A 15,991-nucleotide genomic window follows, 5' to 3' on the forward strand; every position below is an offset into this window, starting at 1 on the left:
TTTGAAGAACTATCTCTCATTCCACATTCCAGGGTTCAGGCCTGGTGAAGCAGGCTGTATAAAATGTCCAGGTGTTAGTAACTGAGCTTTTTGGCTGCTTGTGTTTATGGCATTGCTGTCAACACATTGTTAGGTCTCTTGCAGACTCCATTAAATCACTTGATGTCACAGGTAGAGATTAATGACCACATTAGTGAGTGACATGGGTGTGTATACAACGAGCCATTTGTAAACAGTTAAATCTTCGGGACTGCTAGGCCACTTGTTAACGATTCTCCAGCTTGCGCATGTGCCAAAGCTATGTAATTGTTTGTTGTTTGGGGAGTCTATTTTCAGATTGGCTGGGCCAGTTTATCCAGATATGGAGCTATCAGTCCAAATGTACACACCCCGAGCTCCGTGACATGTTGACTTGGTCCTCCTGAGGCTCTGGACACTCTGTGCCTACATTCTCTGACCAGAGCGTGGATTTATCTCAAGCGTGGGAAACCAAGAACAATTTGTGTTTTTGGCACTTTCGCAGATGTAATTTTGACCAATTTGGCTGAAATTGAGGGGAAAAAAGAGTAAACGTTAAGCACATCGAGAGCATTTATCAAAGTCCTAGATAGTCTGGGGGAGAAACTCTGCTACATACATTTTTTCTCTCCCCCTCAGTGCATCTCCCCCCTACTCTTTTTTCCCCCTTTAAATTCCCCAGGCTCCATTAATTTCACAGCAACTCTGCTCGTGTTTGCGACGGCTATTTTTCTCCATTATCAGTCTCGAGCAAATTCCACATGGCTTGCCTCACCATCTCCTTTGAAACGGCCAAGAGAAATGTAAACCAATATGTATGTCCCCGCTCCGATGCGACTACGCTGTTTGTATGGGAACGGTCGAGCATCCTCTGGCAGCGACCCAGCGCCGCACTCGATCCCGTCTGTGGTAGCGGCGCGGCAGACGCTGCGCTCTCCACCAGCTGGGTCCAGCCATCGCTCAAGTCGGCTCCAGACTCGTCGTGACGGATACCCCCACACAAATAAAATCCCCCTAAAACTCTGCGGCGGCAAGGAGTCCGAAGGATAAAGTGCAGTTTAAGAGCAGCCGACGAGTGAGTTATAGGGGAGCCAGCGGCACCGTGCTCTCGGGCTGAACGCTCCTCAGTGGCGCTCCGGCAGCTGGTATGGAAGTTAGACGCTGGTGATGACCAGCCTGTCACGGTCAGTCATACTGTGGCGCTGTGTGTGCTCTGCTGTTGCCCACGGGATGAGGTGTAATTTGGTCCGGTGTTAACATGACTGGGCAGAGAGCAGCTGAGGACCTCCCAGAGAGTTAGCATGCTGTGGAAAGCAGCTAGTACACGTTGAGTGGTTTAGGGACTATCTTGGTCTTGTACGCAGACACATCACTCCTGCTGCCTCGTGTATCGATGTTAGTGAATAACACTGGTGAATCTCCCCGTTAATCTTTACGATCTCTGTAGTCTAGTAGTCTGACTCTCCTAGCTGGATTTGTAAAAAGAATGGTATAGGAGGTATGGTTTAATGGTGACAGAACCTCAGCTGTCTCTTCCATTAATATGGCTCCTGCCTCTAATTGTGATTTAGAGGCTTCTGAGCTTCTCAGCAAATGCTGCGCCACAACCCCCCACCCCCCCACCACCCACACAAACACACACACACACACACACACTCACACACACAAACACACACACACACACACACACACACACACACACGCACACACACACACACACCCATCCACCCACCCCTTCACTCTGCGAGTGGGAGAGAGGAATCCGATGCAGCACAAAGCTTTGTACTGTATAGAGTGGAATTCTGTGTGATGAATGCCTGTTTAAATCTCTCCCCCCATCATGGGCGTTCGGGATCATTTCTCCCCCTCCTGGCCAGCCGAGGTGCTCGGCATCGCTGCCGCGCGGAGCTGCCAAATGAATAAATCTGCATGGCTGTGATATTACTCCTCCTCTGTGGTTCCCCTCCCCTCCCCTCGCCGCGTGCGATCCGATCCCTGGGAAAGGCACGGTTCGCCCAGGAGCCAGCCTCTACTGTTTCGACACTTGCTGATCAAACGGCGGGCCGCGGTCCACCCAATAGCATCCCAGCGAATCCTCACTGGATGGTCAAGGCGTGTGTCAGTGATGATATTAAACTTGATCGCAACTCATCTGGCGTGCGAGTGTGTGGCTGCATGTTGGTTGTGTGTGTGATGCTGCTGGAAACCGTAGGCCATAGGAGAACATTTATGCACAGACTTTCATGATCTGCCCCTCAGTGACAGTGACAGGACAGTGACAGGATTCTCTCTTTTCAACTTTGATGGTTCTGTATGTAGCACACCTTTGTACACCTTCACGGTATGCAGAATATTGGGTCTTATCACATGAGCCCAGTTGTGTTTCCATTCTCCCCACTGAGTGTACCTTGAGATGAGACAGCTTGGCCCTCCCCTGCCCGAGCTCGCTTGTGAAAATGGATTCAAGATGCCCGCATTCCCACGTGATAAGCGGCGCGAAGTGGAAAAAAAAACCTGTCTCGCAACAGGTGACGAAACTTTGATAAGATAAAAGCTGCGAGTGCAGAGGGAATGTTGGGGCAACTGGATGCGTCTTATTGCAGTGGCAGACTTTGACAAGGTCATGGCAAATTAGCGAGCCTCCCCATGCGGGGTGAGAGGGCAGCGGCCGCGCTCTGTCCACGGCCTCCCCCCCTGGCAGGAGGCTCCCTAATAAAGCAGAGGATGCAGGGTGCTGACGGAGGCAGGAACATGTTCCTGGGCCATTCCTGCGTACAAGCCTGCGGCCTCAGCACTGTCAGGCCTCAGGGTTATGAGATTTAAGAGACACCCCACCCCACCCCACCCCCACCCCACCACACACACACACACACACACACACACACACACACACACACCCGACCACCCCTTGGCTTCCTCCTCCACCCCTCCGCTTCCTCCTCCACCCCTCCTGCCGCATCTCCATAGCTCCTCAACGCTCCAAACAAATGAACAGCCGAGCGACTCCAAGACACGCATGGGCTGTGGCAGTTGTTTATTGCTGCTGTTTGGCGGATGGCACACAGTAGACCCAGTCACTGATGAAGTGTTTGGTGGAAGTGGAAACAGGAGAGGAAAAACAGAAAATAGCAAACACGAGGGCAGATAAATTGAAAACAGCCAGCTGAATACAAATGAGGCTTTTACTTCCAGAGGGAGCGACTGAGAGAGAGAGAGAGAGAGAGAGAGAGAGAGAGAGAGAAAGAGGAAGAGAGAGAAAGAGAGAGAGAGGGTATGGTTGGTGGTTTTGCTGTTTTATTGCAGAGGATCAGAGGGCCTTGGCCAGAAGGAAATGGTGCCACACAGCCTAACACCGCCGTGGCTAAAAACAACAACAATAAAAACAAGAATTACACTCCATTCCTGTGTTTACTCATGAAATTGTCCCCAAACTAGAAGCACTGGTCCTTGGGAAGTAACACGTGTGAGTACTAGAGGCTCTGTTTTGCACTCTGACTCGGCATAATTGCACTGTGCGTACAGTTGTTTCATCTCCAGCTGATAAACGGCAGCCGAAATATCACTGCAGTGTATCTGCTGGTCTACTCAGCTGGGTTTCTTCAATGTAAATGCTATAGAGTTAGCTCTTTTTATCACCATGAGTAGGGTTTCTGAGGGAGAGGCAAGTGGCTGAAGGTCTTTCAGATGTGAGGGGGGATCAGATATCTTGGCAGAGCGCTGCTTTAAAGAGGCCTGGCACTCTGAGGACTCACTAAAAGCCCCAAAGGAAGCCATTTGGAGGAGAATTAGTGAAAACATCCTGCATTTAATTTGGGGCAAATATGGCCGTGGGGTTCCACAGTCACCTGGAAGAGGGTCACATTGACCTTGGTGCATTTTATGAATGTGAGCTGAAATGTTAAGGACAAAAAAAAGTGCACTCACTAACACACATACAAGAACACACCACCATGACACTAAAGACACACATCATATACACTCAAAAATACTCATAAAACACACACTCAGAAATACACAACGATACATTGCGATTAATGACGTCGTGATTCATATTTCTCCTGTTATGGTTTTGGAAGAGACATTGAGGGGGTAACTACAGAATGAGCTACTCTCTGTGTGTCCCTTCTCAAGTCAAGCATCAGCCTGCAATCTGCACCCACTCAGCAGTTCTCCACTGGAGTCTGACCTACGCCTGCAACCCTGCCTGTGTTAGTGGTGGAGCCAGGGGTTCTCTGATTTGGAGACTGAAGGCCTATCAAGCCCAGGATTAAAATGGCACTCGGTGCCAGCGCTACAGGCTGAGGCAATGGTGGAATGCATCATGCGCCTTAATGGGGAACATTGGGTTGTGACTTTTAATGATGGCGGAAATTTTCAAAATTGCTGCATGCAATCAAGCTGCCTGTTTTCTCTCATAGAAAGGGGGTTTTATAGACTAATGGTTGCTGTTGGAAACACAGGGAAGGGGAAACAAAACACCCTTTTCGGCCCCTATGCTAATTCTCTTCCCCTTGGTTTTTGACGTGGGGTTTGTGTGTGGGTTTGTGTGTTGTGTGTGCTCGTTGGGGGGGGGGGGGGGCTATGAGTTTGCGGCTATGAGTAGTATTGTCCCTAGTAATTACTCCGAAATACCAGGCATGGAGTCTGCCAGTCTTGTCAGAATGGATCAGTTGCATGTTCTCTCTCTCTCCCCACATCCCACCACCATTGTGGCATGATGTCACAGGGACCCAGTGAGGTCGGTATGGGTTTGGAGGAATTCTTGACCACTATTGCATCAACACACTGGAATACGCCGCTAATGCCTCTCGCTATGGCTGAGTCACAATGTAATGGACTGTAAAGAGGGATTCAGAGACTTGAAAGCCTCATAATGTTTGAGCTCTGCTTCATTTTTTGGGGGGCACCCACTTCAGATTATATATATAGTTGTATTCGGTAGTAGAAGGTCATGCATCTTCTTGCTGAGGAGAGGTGGCATGTTTGAATCCCTCTCAAATTCCAGTCGGGCACAGCTCAGGTCAGTGCCTTGTTCTCTTAACACGGAATACCACAAACATGTCTGCCTCAGTTAGCATCAAAATGAGTGCTTCTCGGGCTCCTCCAGTGTCGTGTTTTTCAGACCACTTTTAGATCGGTTGACAAACGGAGCTCCAGAAGCATCCTGTTTGTGCGTGTTTGTCCACGGCCACCGCGTTCGACCCGTGTGTTTGTTATTGCGCCCGGACACCTGGGGTAAACAGTGCAATCTCCCAGTCACCCTGTGGTTAACACATCAGCACAAACGCGCGGCAGGCCGGTGAGAAGCCCCAAAGGAGTTTGCGCTGCCAGATCCGCGTTAGGGCTCGAAAAAGAACAACCTGTCACAACCCATCAGACTCACTCAGGGGTTTTCTTCGCGCTGATGAAGACTAACCTCTGCATTTGGAAGTCAAATGAGTCTGTGGCTCTGGTTTAAAAACGTCTCTGTGCGTCTCTGTGTGTCTCTGTGTGTCTCTGTGTGCCTGCGCTGGAGTACAGTAACCATTTCCCTCAGTGTGTTGCCATCGTGATCCCGGTTAAGAGCCCTCCAGACAGAGCCTTAGCTCCAGAGTGGTGTCTGCAATAAATCAGCCGATATGAAGGTGAGGGGCTGACTGCTGGAGATTTGGTTAGCTTATGGGGGCTCTCTCTCTCTCTCTCTCTCTCTCTCTCTCTCGCCCTCTCTCTCTCCGAGGAGCTGTGTTTGGGCTGCGGTGCTGATGCATCACACATGTGCTTTCAACTCAGGCCAGAGAGCCGGAGGCCCGATGCCCGCGGATCACCCCGGTCCTCCTTCCCCCGGGATCAGGCTCCCTTTGTGGGCCGCGGAGGCTGCAGAACAGGCCCCCCCCTATCCCTATCCTCTGGAGCCGAGCCCTGGGATCGGCACATCGGTGAGCACGTGCGAACCCGTGCCCCTCCCCAGGCTCCCGAACACTATGTGAAATATTCTTTTGCTGTTCTGGGAACACTGGTCGCACGCCAGTAATGGAGAGGAGAGGAGAGGGCAGGGGGGAGGTGTGTGTGTGTGTGTGTCTATGTGTGTGTGTGTGTGTGTTTGTGTATGAGTGGAAGTGGGGAGGGGTGGGGGTGGGGGGCGATACATGGGAAGATTGCCCCCCACCCCTCCTCCCCCTTCCCCCATGAGTTCTTATCAGGCCCCAGTCTCCTTCTGGAATGTTTAGAGAAAGCAGGCTCGTTTCAACAGCCGCGGCACAGAGCTGTTGTGTTCGTATTTGCCTTTGCGCTTGATTTATGGCCCGGGCAGTGAAATAAAGCCAGGAAGTCCAGCGCCCGGCCCCCAACGCGCCGTAATATACAACATCAAGCTACGCTCAAGCGAGGGAGCTGTTTTTCTACCCAGAGCTGTGAAAAGGGCCCAAACGGCCAAATGGCTGTTGACTTTCGTCGTCCTTGCCTCAGGGTAAACTGTGTGGTTTTGCCCTTCTGCACATAACCCAGCGGTGAGTCATTCCCCATAAGACCAAATGTGATCGGTGCTATGAGAAATGACAGGGCTCTGAGACACACAGACTATCACATTTTGAAATCGCTAAGTGGTTGATATATCCCATTTGTGGGAGGTTGTGTGTGTGTGTGTGTGTGTGTGTGTGTGTGTGTGTATGTGTGTGAGAGAGAGAGTTCCATGTCTGTGCGTATGTTTTTGTGTCAGAGAGAAATGAAATGAGGAGAAAAAAAGATTTTGAAAGAAGCCATCCATCATAACTACCCCACATCCTTCAGAGGCCAAAGATAACTCATGTGGATGTCAGGAGCTTACTGCTATATCATCTCCAAAAGTAGACCCCGAGCGCGTCGCCTCTTCACCTGCTTGTGAAGGGGCTTTTTCAGAGGGCCTATAACTCTTCGAACCACTAACGTGTTAAATGCCACCTTAACTGGCTGAGAATGGCTGGCTTGCCTCAACCTGTCACAGTTCCCTGACGGCACGGAGCTTTCCCAGACTGGCCAGTAGATCGGCACGGAGGACCAAAGATATGAACAACTTGCCCAGCACTTTGTCTCTCTCCTAAAATGGCCATTTAGGGGTATTTTTGAAATTGTTGGGGTCGTCTGATCTGGTGTCGTACAGTGTCTCCAAAAACAGTTGTCTTGACATGGTCCTTTCTCTTTGTTCAGTCATGCTGTTTTTAGATGGGATTGGGTTTCAGTAATTACTCCGGAGTTGATTCTAAGTCCTCCACGTGATTGGAGATTAACCTTTTGCCTTTGGGTCTTCTGCCCCTACTTTAACCTTTTATTTTTTTCTTTGCTTCTCTTTCAACTTGCTTTACATTCTTCCTGTTATCATCCTCTTGCGAGGGGTAAGAACAATGTGGAAAACCGTTTCAGTGGAAAAATTCAACATCGCCGTCACGTTTCCAGAGAAACCATATAACCTGTCGACAATAACACCATACAGAAGCATAATGGCGTGTGGAACCAAAAAAAAGCAAACACATACTGTATCTGTCTCGGGCCTCCATGAGCGTGAATGCAGCGTGGAGCTTGGAATGTCTGTTAGCAGCCTAACTGAGCTTACATCCTGTCAGCGAGGAGCATAAACACGGCAGGGATATGGAGGGCCTCGAGGCCTGCAACATTTCAAGCCTTTTTACTCTCCCCCTCTTCCCTGCCTGGTCACAGCACCACCCCCCCCCCCCCCCGCCCCCCCTCCCTTCTGTTTATGTTCCCATACCTTCACCCAAATCTTCTGACTGGAACACGTTAAACCTCTCCGAGCAGCGCCTGGTTATCACTGATCTGGCAGGGGTCATCTCTCACCCAATGTTCTGCAGCTTTATGGCCAGTGTTAGTATTTTAAGGAGCCCGTGCAATTTGTCAGAGCACGTTTAGCCTAAGCCTGAGTCCATGTTCAGTGTCCTTTATGCAAGGAGGCAGCGCTGCTGTTTACATCGGACATGTCCAGAGCCTCTTCACTTTCCAGCGCGTGGCGGATCTAAACGAGGCAGTGTGTGAGTGATGTTATTCATTTCACAAGAGAAAAGAGAGAGAGAGAAAGAGAGACAGAGAGAGAGAGAGAGAGAGAGAGAGAGAGTGAGAGAGAAAGAGATCTAAGTGGGGGAAAAAAGAGAAGAAAAGTTAAAGGAATGCCAGGGTGTCAGTCAAGCAGCACGCTCTGACAGAGTGCAGGCGTGGGCACCTGGATCCGGGCTTTTCTCTCTCCGCTCCGCGCTCTCTCTTTGTTTATACCCAATAAGTCCATACGAGCTGTCGGACTGGCACTCGCAAATACCTGTGTTTGGGTAAGCGCTCTGTTATTGGTTACTGGATATTGCCCCGTTGCAGATCTCCGCTTAGACGTGCCAGATGCATGGAGTCTTTTTTTCCACGCTGGATAAACATGAAAGCACTCACCGTGGCCGAGTGTTTATGCAAGAGCCTAGTTTGGAGCGCTGACCAGTGGTCTTACTTCACAGCACACGACAATTGATAGGTCCTGAAAGGCAAAATCAATATTGGTTCATTCCAGACCTCCCAACAATGTTGACCAATATTCGAATAATGTGGTCGTTATTAGCATGATAAATCATGCCCAGTCATACGTTACATAAGAAAAGGCAGGCACTCTCTCTAGTGCCTTCACAGAGAGGGAGAGGCAGAATGTCTGTCAGATATGAAATATAGTGTAATGGATCTCAGTTTAATTTTGTTAACACAAGCATGTAAGGAATGCAAAAACACAATTAGCTCTTATTATATTACACTCATTTGTACCCTCTGATAATATCAACACTACCCCCCCCCCCCTCAGCTCTCACACAAAGAGCACACTGACAGAGCCTTTGTGTAACCCCCTCATGCCAGCCAAGGATTTTGTCCATATTTTTTTTTTCTTTTCCCCTCTGCTGAAAACCCCTCCTGATCCTACACATCTGATTAGTCATCTTGCTGACGCATAAATGAAATCCTTAAATGGCTCCCAGAGAAAGGGGGAGAGGACATGGAAATTCTTGAGCAAAACCATACTGCTCGTTTGTCTTGTGTTCAGCAGAACATGTTGAGAGTCAGTAAGGGCCTCTAGAGTCTCTAGAGCCGTGTACTACCTCACTCGGCTATCTAAACGTCTTTCATGTTACTGTAGGTACCAGTCCAAAATTACAGTAGTTACATGACAGATAAGCACCATGTTCTAGTTTTGGAAGTCCGGAGAACACCTCAGGAAAACATTTGTCATGGGTTGCACTATAAGTTGTATCATATTTTGATTGCAGATTTGTATTTAAATGTTTACCACACCACACTTATGTAACGTAAGTAGTCATTGTTGGTAGATTTTTGTGGGAATCAATGGAGAACAAGGGAAAGCGGGTCAAGAACAGTTGGGTTAATGTCAATTAATGATTTGTATTCCAGAATGTTGCCAAGTCGCTGAAGATAGACGCCCCTAAATGTAAGTTATGGTGGAGAAGCCTCCGGGGTGGCAGTGTCTGTACATGAGCTAGCCTGTGCTGCGCTGTCAGGTGCCTGAAGCCTGTAAATCTAGCGCGAACACAACTAGCCAGTCAAGGAGTCTTATCAACAGCCAAAGCCCCGGGAGTTTCCTTTTTGTCTTCTCTTTTCTGTGCGTTGACTTCCCGACTTCCCGTCTTCTTCCTGTGGGCTGACCACACGATGGGTGTCGGGGCTGTTGTTCTCCGGCGTGGTTGCCCACCACTGGACGTGCGGTCGCTCCGTCTTCAGGGTTCACCTGCAGCCTGGCTGTCCAGATAAACACAGCCTGTGGTTTTGGGGAGGGGAGGCCGCTGGGGGTTTGAGCGGCGGCCAAGCCCAGCAGGGAGCAGCAGTGCCAGGCGTGAGAGCGTGAGAGAGCCACGGTCGGAAGTGTCGGGGTACCCAGGGAGCCGACCACTTTAAAACCGGGGCAGAATGTCAAATATTTGATTGTGGGTGCGACTCCCACATGTCTGAGTATTTTATAGCCTCTCGCTGTCCTCGCTTCTCCATAGTTTTCCATTTTGTATTTTTCATGAATACAAAGCAGGAGGTGGAGGGTGATCATTACATATGCAGTGGTATGATTCAGCTCAATGTCATTCCATATGAATATATTCTCCATCATCCTCTGTCCAGTGTTCTTCAGCTTTTGGCCACTAAACTTTGTGGTCACCCAGCACTTAACAAACCAGGCCATTATTTGTGAACTTCATGTATTTTCATGCACTGGCTGGCTTGTGTTGTTTACTGGTAATGGCCCCTTTAGTCTGCTGTTATGTTGTTGCCTGTAACCAAAACCACTCTCTTAAAACCCACACATTCAACGAAATGGAAATTAGTTTTAAGACTGCTTTATGGTGAAAACATCCCTTGCAATTGGCTGTCTTAGGTTGTGTTATTTATTTGACATCTCTCCCGTCCTAAACTGACAAACACTCAATGCCAATCTTATCCCATATGCCCCTTCACGTTGACCTTGGTGTGAACACTGTCCAGGATAGGCCCATGCTGGACATTCCTGCAGGGCCAAAACGGAGGAGCGCTCTGTAGGAGGAGAAGGAGAAGGAGGAGGCGGAGGTCCTGAAAAAAAAACAAGGTGCTGGAATGGTTATTGATTGCACGTGAAGGAGCTGTCATCAGTGGCTGCTGGAGGGCAGAGCGGGGGGCCAGGTGATGGAATCCTGGGCTGAGAAAGACCAGGCCCTGTGGCCAGAGGAGACGCGAGGAGTGGGACAGGAGTGAGGAGCTGCAGAGGCCTCTCAGGGCTGAGCTCCGGGAGGGGAGCGCTGGGGTCTGGGGAGGGGATGGAGTAGAGTCACTGAGAGACAGGAGGTGGGGCAGCACTACAGGAACATGTGAGGAGGGCGAGTGGAGTGGCTTGAAGAGAGGGAATGGTATGAGGGAGAGAGGGGAGGAGAGGAAGAAAGAAAGCGAAAGAGATAGAGATAAAATTGATAAAGAGGGAGTGAAAGGGGAGGCAGCCAAGTAAAGTACAGGTTTGAATCATTTATTGATGATAGTCTTTTGCTGATTAAGTCTCTGGAAATAGCTATCACTGCCTTAGATATCTGTGTTGTAGCACTGATATATGGTACTGCAGTTAAGAGCTTTGTGGCATCACAGATTTATATACTCCATATCACGACTATTTTTAAACTGCTGATGGGAATTTGGATGCGGTAAAGCTGAAAGTTGTCAGCTGTTTCATGTGGTACTTCATGGGCTTGCCCAACCCTTGCTGTAGCTTTTGTTCTTGGAAGCTCTCCGTAAATAAACAGTGTCCCTTGAAATGCGTCTTATGCTCTGGTTTCCCCCCCTGTTGAAGCAGAGTGCTGGTCACCGGGAGTTCACAGCTTCCTGCTCTTGCCTGTAAACATCCTGTTGACTGTCCTTTCAGTATGTTTACCCAAAGTGTCTACACTCCCAGAGTCTAAAGTGAACATCTTCAAACTGATAGCACATACTACATGAATCAACTATTTGATTTGATTTGTCATCATGTGAGAAGGTGATTTTTATGGCTAAAGTCTGCTTCTTTGTCATCATATCTGTTTAACAACAGTACACATCACCGTTAGCATGATCATTATGACACCATCTGGTTTTAAATGAACAGGTCTTGGGACCCTGGATCTGTTCGCTTTGTGAGGAATGGAACAGTGAAGGCCCTGTGCATTTGCTGGAGCTCCGTAGAGGTCAAAAAGCACTACTAAACCTAATTTACTCCTCAGCTTTAAAGAGGAGAGAATGGAAATAGGCTAGGTCAACAAACAGCCTTAAAGAGTACTTATGGCTGCATTAAGCTGTCAAACTTATAACCGTGTGCTTATCTGAGAAAGACTATGGAGAATCCTGATCACCTGCTCAAGGATTCTGTCTTCTGCTGCTGTTGCTGCTGCTGTTCAGCTGTAGAAAAGCGAAACTGCCCTCAAGGGACTTTGTCCTGACTGGAATTCTGAAGTGATAATGGCCACACTTCTTTGAAAATGGTTTACTCAAAGAGAATTAAAGATAACCAAGACGTTTACACATATCCCTGGTCAAACATGCTGTTTGGGGAATGCTAGCTATGTTTGCGAAGTGGACGGGGGGATGTGTGCAGCAAGTAAGCAAGTTATGCAGATGATTGGATGTTGTTTGTCTTAATGTTGTTATTATGGCCGAGTCAGTGATTATCATCCTCCATCCTGTTTATTCACTACAGGCGTCATTTGTTCATTGGGAATCCGGCGATCGGTTGTGGCAGCGGCCAGTGCTCTAATCCTATTATTCCAGACCTCAGCAGAGCACGGGTTCCCGTAGACCTACGCTAAATCGTCTTTAAACGTCACTGACTTCCCAATCTTCTTCATATCAGTGGGAAGGCTGTTTTTGTATTGCATGAATATCTGGGATGTGTGTTGTTGATGACGTTGCCTGTTTCCACTTGTTTGCCCGTATGGTCGAGTGTCTCTTGGCATTCCAGTGAGTTAGCCACCAGAGGTTGTGACTGTTTCCTGGGCAGATCTTGTTAAGTCTTTGTAAGTCCTGCCAAATGTAATTTGGTCCCCTTTAACATGTATCATATGAGAATTGCAATGCTTCTAGAACAATCAGCCTGCTTCATGTCATTGCAAGACAAGCTGTGTCCTTGCTCTGTGCAGACGAGTTGGGAGTGTTCATAACCACTGCCCGCGCCATCTGTGAATCTTAGGTCAGGGATAAGTCTTACATTTTTTCTTTCTTTTTAATTGCAGGTTTCTACATCTTGTGTCCCTTCTGCTAACTACGAACTGGTAAGAATCCTCATTTTGTTGTTGCATTTTTCATTTTTTTCCCTGGTTTTCAGCCAAATGTAATAAATATACCAGATTGATTCTTTTTTGGCAACGTAAATGAACTGGATTATACTACAATGTAAATTGCTCTGTAAACAAGAGCAGCTAACATTCAAGACATGCTTTCAACAAGTTCTCATGAGCTCGTAAGTGAAGGTTTGAAAAAAGAAAGTTGTGCTAAGCCTCACTCTCCTTATTTGGTCTAAACCAAAGATGTACTCTCCAGCACTTTCCCTCTCTCAGCTTGTCCAGTGCCCGAGTGTATTTTTATCCTCAGCAAGACAAAGAGAGTTTTTGAGACCATTACCTGCAAAAAAAAATAAAAAATCAATGCCTAAATTTGGACCTCACTCTCCTGAGTTCTGCCCCAGCGTACTGAAAATGTGCCCTTTTGAATCAAGGACACTCATTCGTTTCACCGCTTAATTCCTCCTCTCTCTGTCTGTGTTTTAGTGAAGGTAATGTGCATGCCGCAGTCTCCCTCCCCATGCTGAGTGTAATCTCAGGCTGGAATAAAGGAGTGTAGCTGTCAGGTTGCCTCCCAGTCACTGGGATGAGCCTGGAGATTCTCTCCCCCTCGGGCTGTACAAATCACAAACTAATGATCCTGGCTGCCCGCGTCAACACGGACGAGCCGGAGACACGGAACAGTTTGACAGCTTTTTCACGATGTATGACACGATGAGCTTTAAAACAGACGGGAAAAAAGAAAATGCGCAATACCAGTGACAACACAGGCGAACTTCAGCGCGCTGTGAAAACAAACACAATCACTGACGGAAGGCTGTGGCCATATTTACGGTAGGAAACACAGGCCAGCTGTCAGAGAGGGGAAACTGCAGGAGTGGCTGTAACGGAGGCACCTGCGAGGGCTTAATGGTGGCTGTGTTTATGGCTTGTGTACAAGTTTCAAACAATATCGGCTCCATTCTCCCCTTCACCACACTTTAGATGGGGAAATATACCCTTGACAGTGACATCACTTCCTTTGACCGGCTTATGTAAGAGCACTTAAAAGAGCTGCCTTAAATGAATGCGATGGTTTCAATGTGCATAAAAGCTGAATGCTGGCAACCATATCAATGACACCTGGCCCAAAAGCCCAGAGATGTAAAGTGAGCATTTGGCCCGCTCTCGCAATAAGTATTCTGTTTTAGTGCAGTTTCAGCACCTCCTCCATCACCTCCCCCCTACTCCATGGTCATTCTCTTAACCACTCTGCTCACTCCCTCCAGGCTTGGTTCATTGACTTGCTCCTCCATCCCGAATGCTCAAAACCTCCCCCCCCCCCCCCCCTGCTCTCCTCTCCTCTCCTCTGTTCTCCTCTACCGACTCAGGGCTTTCAGGGCTTTCTATTAATCTCACTTTCACAGTTCTCTCTTCACTTTTAGACACAGGGATGTTGAAAACATACTGCATGAGAGGATCGGCAGTGGGTTTAAAGGGCTTCACTGATAGGTAAACTGTTTATAAGAATGTGGGCCTGAATGTGCAAGCGGGTTAAGGAAGATCAGGGTTCTGGACAAGACCTCTCCTCTGGCTACGAATGCTCTCCTCTCTCCTCTCTTCCCTGCTCTTAGCTCCATGTTTGGTAAATTCCTGTGTTCCGAGGAGCGAGCATGTGCGCCTGTGATTTACTATTCGTAACAGATCAGGTGCGGAGCGAGGTGGACTGCTAGCCATAAATTGCATCAACAAAAAAAGCAAATTCAAAAAGAGAACAGAATGCATGGTATTTTAACTCTGCCAAAGGCTTCACGCTATGTGTCAGCTAACCTTGAAGTTATGAACGTGAATCGAATGGACAATATTTCTGCTCTTAAATTAGGATGATGGCGGTTGGAAGAGAAGCCTGAGCTCGAGCAGATCTAGCCTAGAGGCTGAGACATGGCGTCAGGTAAACACAGAGAGGTACCTGAGCTCAGATTGTCAAGAGCACACTGTTGTCTGGCCTGTGGAGACTATGCACGCCTCTTTCCATGGGTTAGGACGTGTGAAGCGTGCACTCATGCAACAACAGGAAAACAGGATGCATTCCTCAGACGTGCCCTCATGTTGGCTCACACCGTATCTGCCAGGAGTGTTTGGATTGTCTGGCAAGAGCGAGGCTGGCAGGAAGATGTCAGGCCCAAATAGGGAGCATGGAACTACGTCTCTCTCTCTCTTTCTTTCTCTCTTTCTCTCCCTCTTTCTCTCTCTGTCTCTCTCTCTCTGCCTGTCGGCCTCTCTCCCCCACCCCCTCATTAGACTTCGGTTCTCCCGTTGACAGCTCTCAGCGACACCTGCCCTTACCTGTGGCTTTAAGAGCCCCTCCGCTCCGTCATCACACCAGCACTTACGTAACGCCGTGTGTACTAAATTGCCGTGGAGGCCAGGGGCGCCAGGGCCTCGCTTCCTAATGACTTTTAACTGCGTGGCAGAGAGATGGGCAAGATCGTTTCAATTAGGAGGGAATGTTTACGGCCTCACATGCTTCACTGATTTACTCTTGTTACATTCTGTGTACGAGCGCATGCCAAGTATTCTATAACGGTATGTGATTTTTATCTGCGAGGCATGAGTGTCCATGTGAGTAAGCCCCCCCCTTTCGCCTGGCTGACCGTGCCAGCTGGGGAGGCGCTGTGTTCTTTTAGCCGCAGTAATCAGGATAATAGATATGCACCCCCTATAAATGTGCCAGCGGTCTGACATGAGCCCCAGACACACATGCCTAGAATGGCTACAGCCAAAGCCCATGGGCTGCCAGTCGCTCTTTACCAACCCAGCCAGGATACACTGATGCGGGGGGTCACAGTGCCTATAGAACATGGCTTATATCCGCAGAGGGAGGGAGGGAGGGACGGAAATTTGCTGATGATGTGGTCAAGCTTTGTCTGTGTGTGTGTGTGTGTGTGTGTGTGTGTGTGTGTGTGTGTGTGTGTTCTCCGCAGCTGGTCAGCAGCACTGTCATCACCTAGTCTTGTTTATGCTGAATCATTGTTGGAGCGATGTTAGCCATAATAGGCCATGAGAGAAACAGAGAGAGAGAGGGAGGGAGAGAGAGAGAGAGAGAGTGTGTGTGTGTGTGTTAGAGGGGGAGAGAGAAAGTGAAATAGAGAAAGAACGAGAGATGGACAGACAGGGAGAGAGAGAGAGAGAGAAAGAGAGAGAGAGAGAGAGAGAGAGAGAGAGAAGAG

The 15,991-nt window shown here is 48.6% G+C and overlaps 1 protein-coding gene across 5 annotated transcripts in view; it reads left to right on the forward strand.

Annotated features, from left to right (window-relative positions):
• tns1b (tensin 1b) overlaps positions 1 to 15,991 on the forward strand; it is a 143,048-nt gene that overhangs the window by 64,085 nt on the left and 62,972 nt on the right. For all 5 annotated transcript variants that reach the window (XM_031559936.1, XM_031559925.2, XM_031559930.2 and 2 more), the window contains one exon: positions 12,735 to 12,773. In XM_031559936.1, the coding sequence (XP_031415796.1) occupies positions 12,735 to 12,773 (39 nt within the window). The remainder of the gene's footprint in view (positions 1 to 12,734; positions 12,774 to 15,991) is intronic.

This window comes from Clupea harengus, chromosome 2 (assembly GCF_900700415.2).
Source record: "Clupea harengus chromosome 2, Ch_v2.0.2, whole genome shotgun sequence".
In the NCBI taxonomy this organism is placed as follows: Eukaryota; Metazoa; Chordata; class Actinopteri; order Clupeiformes; family Clupeidae; genus Clupea; species Clupea harengus.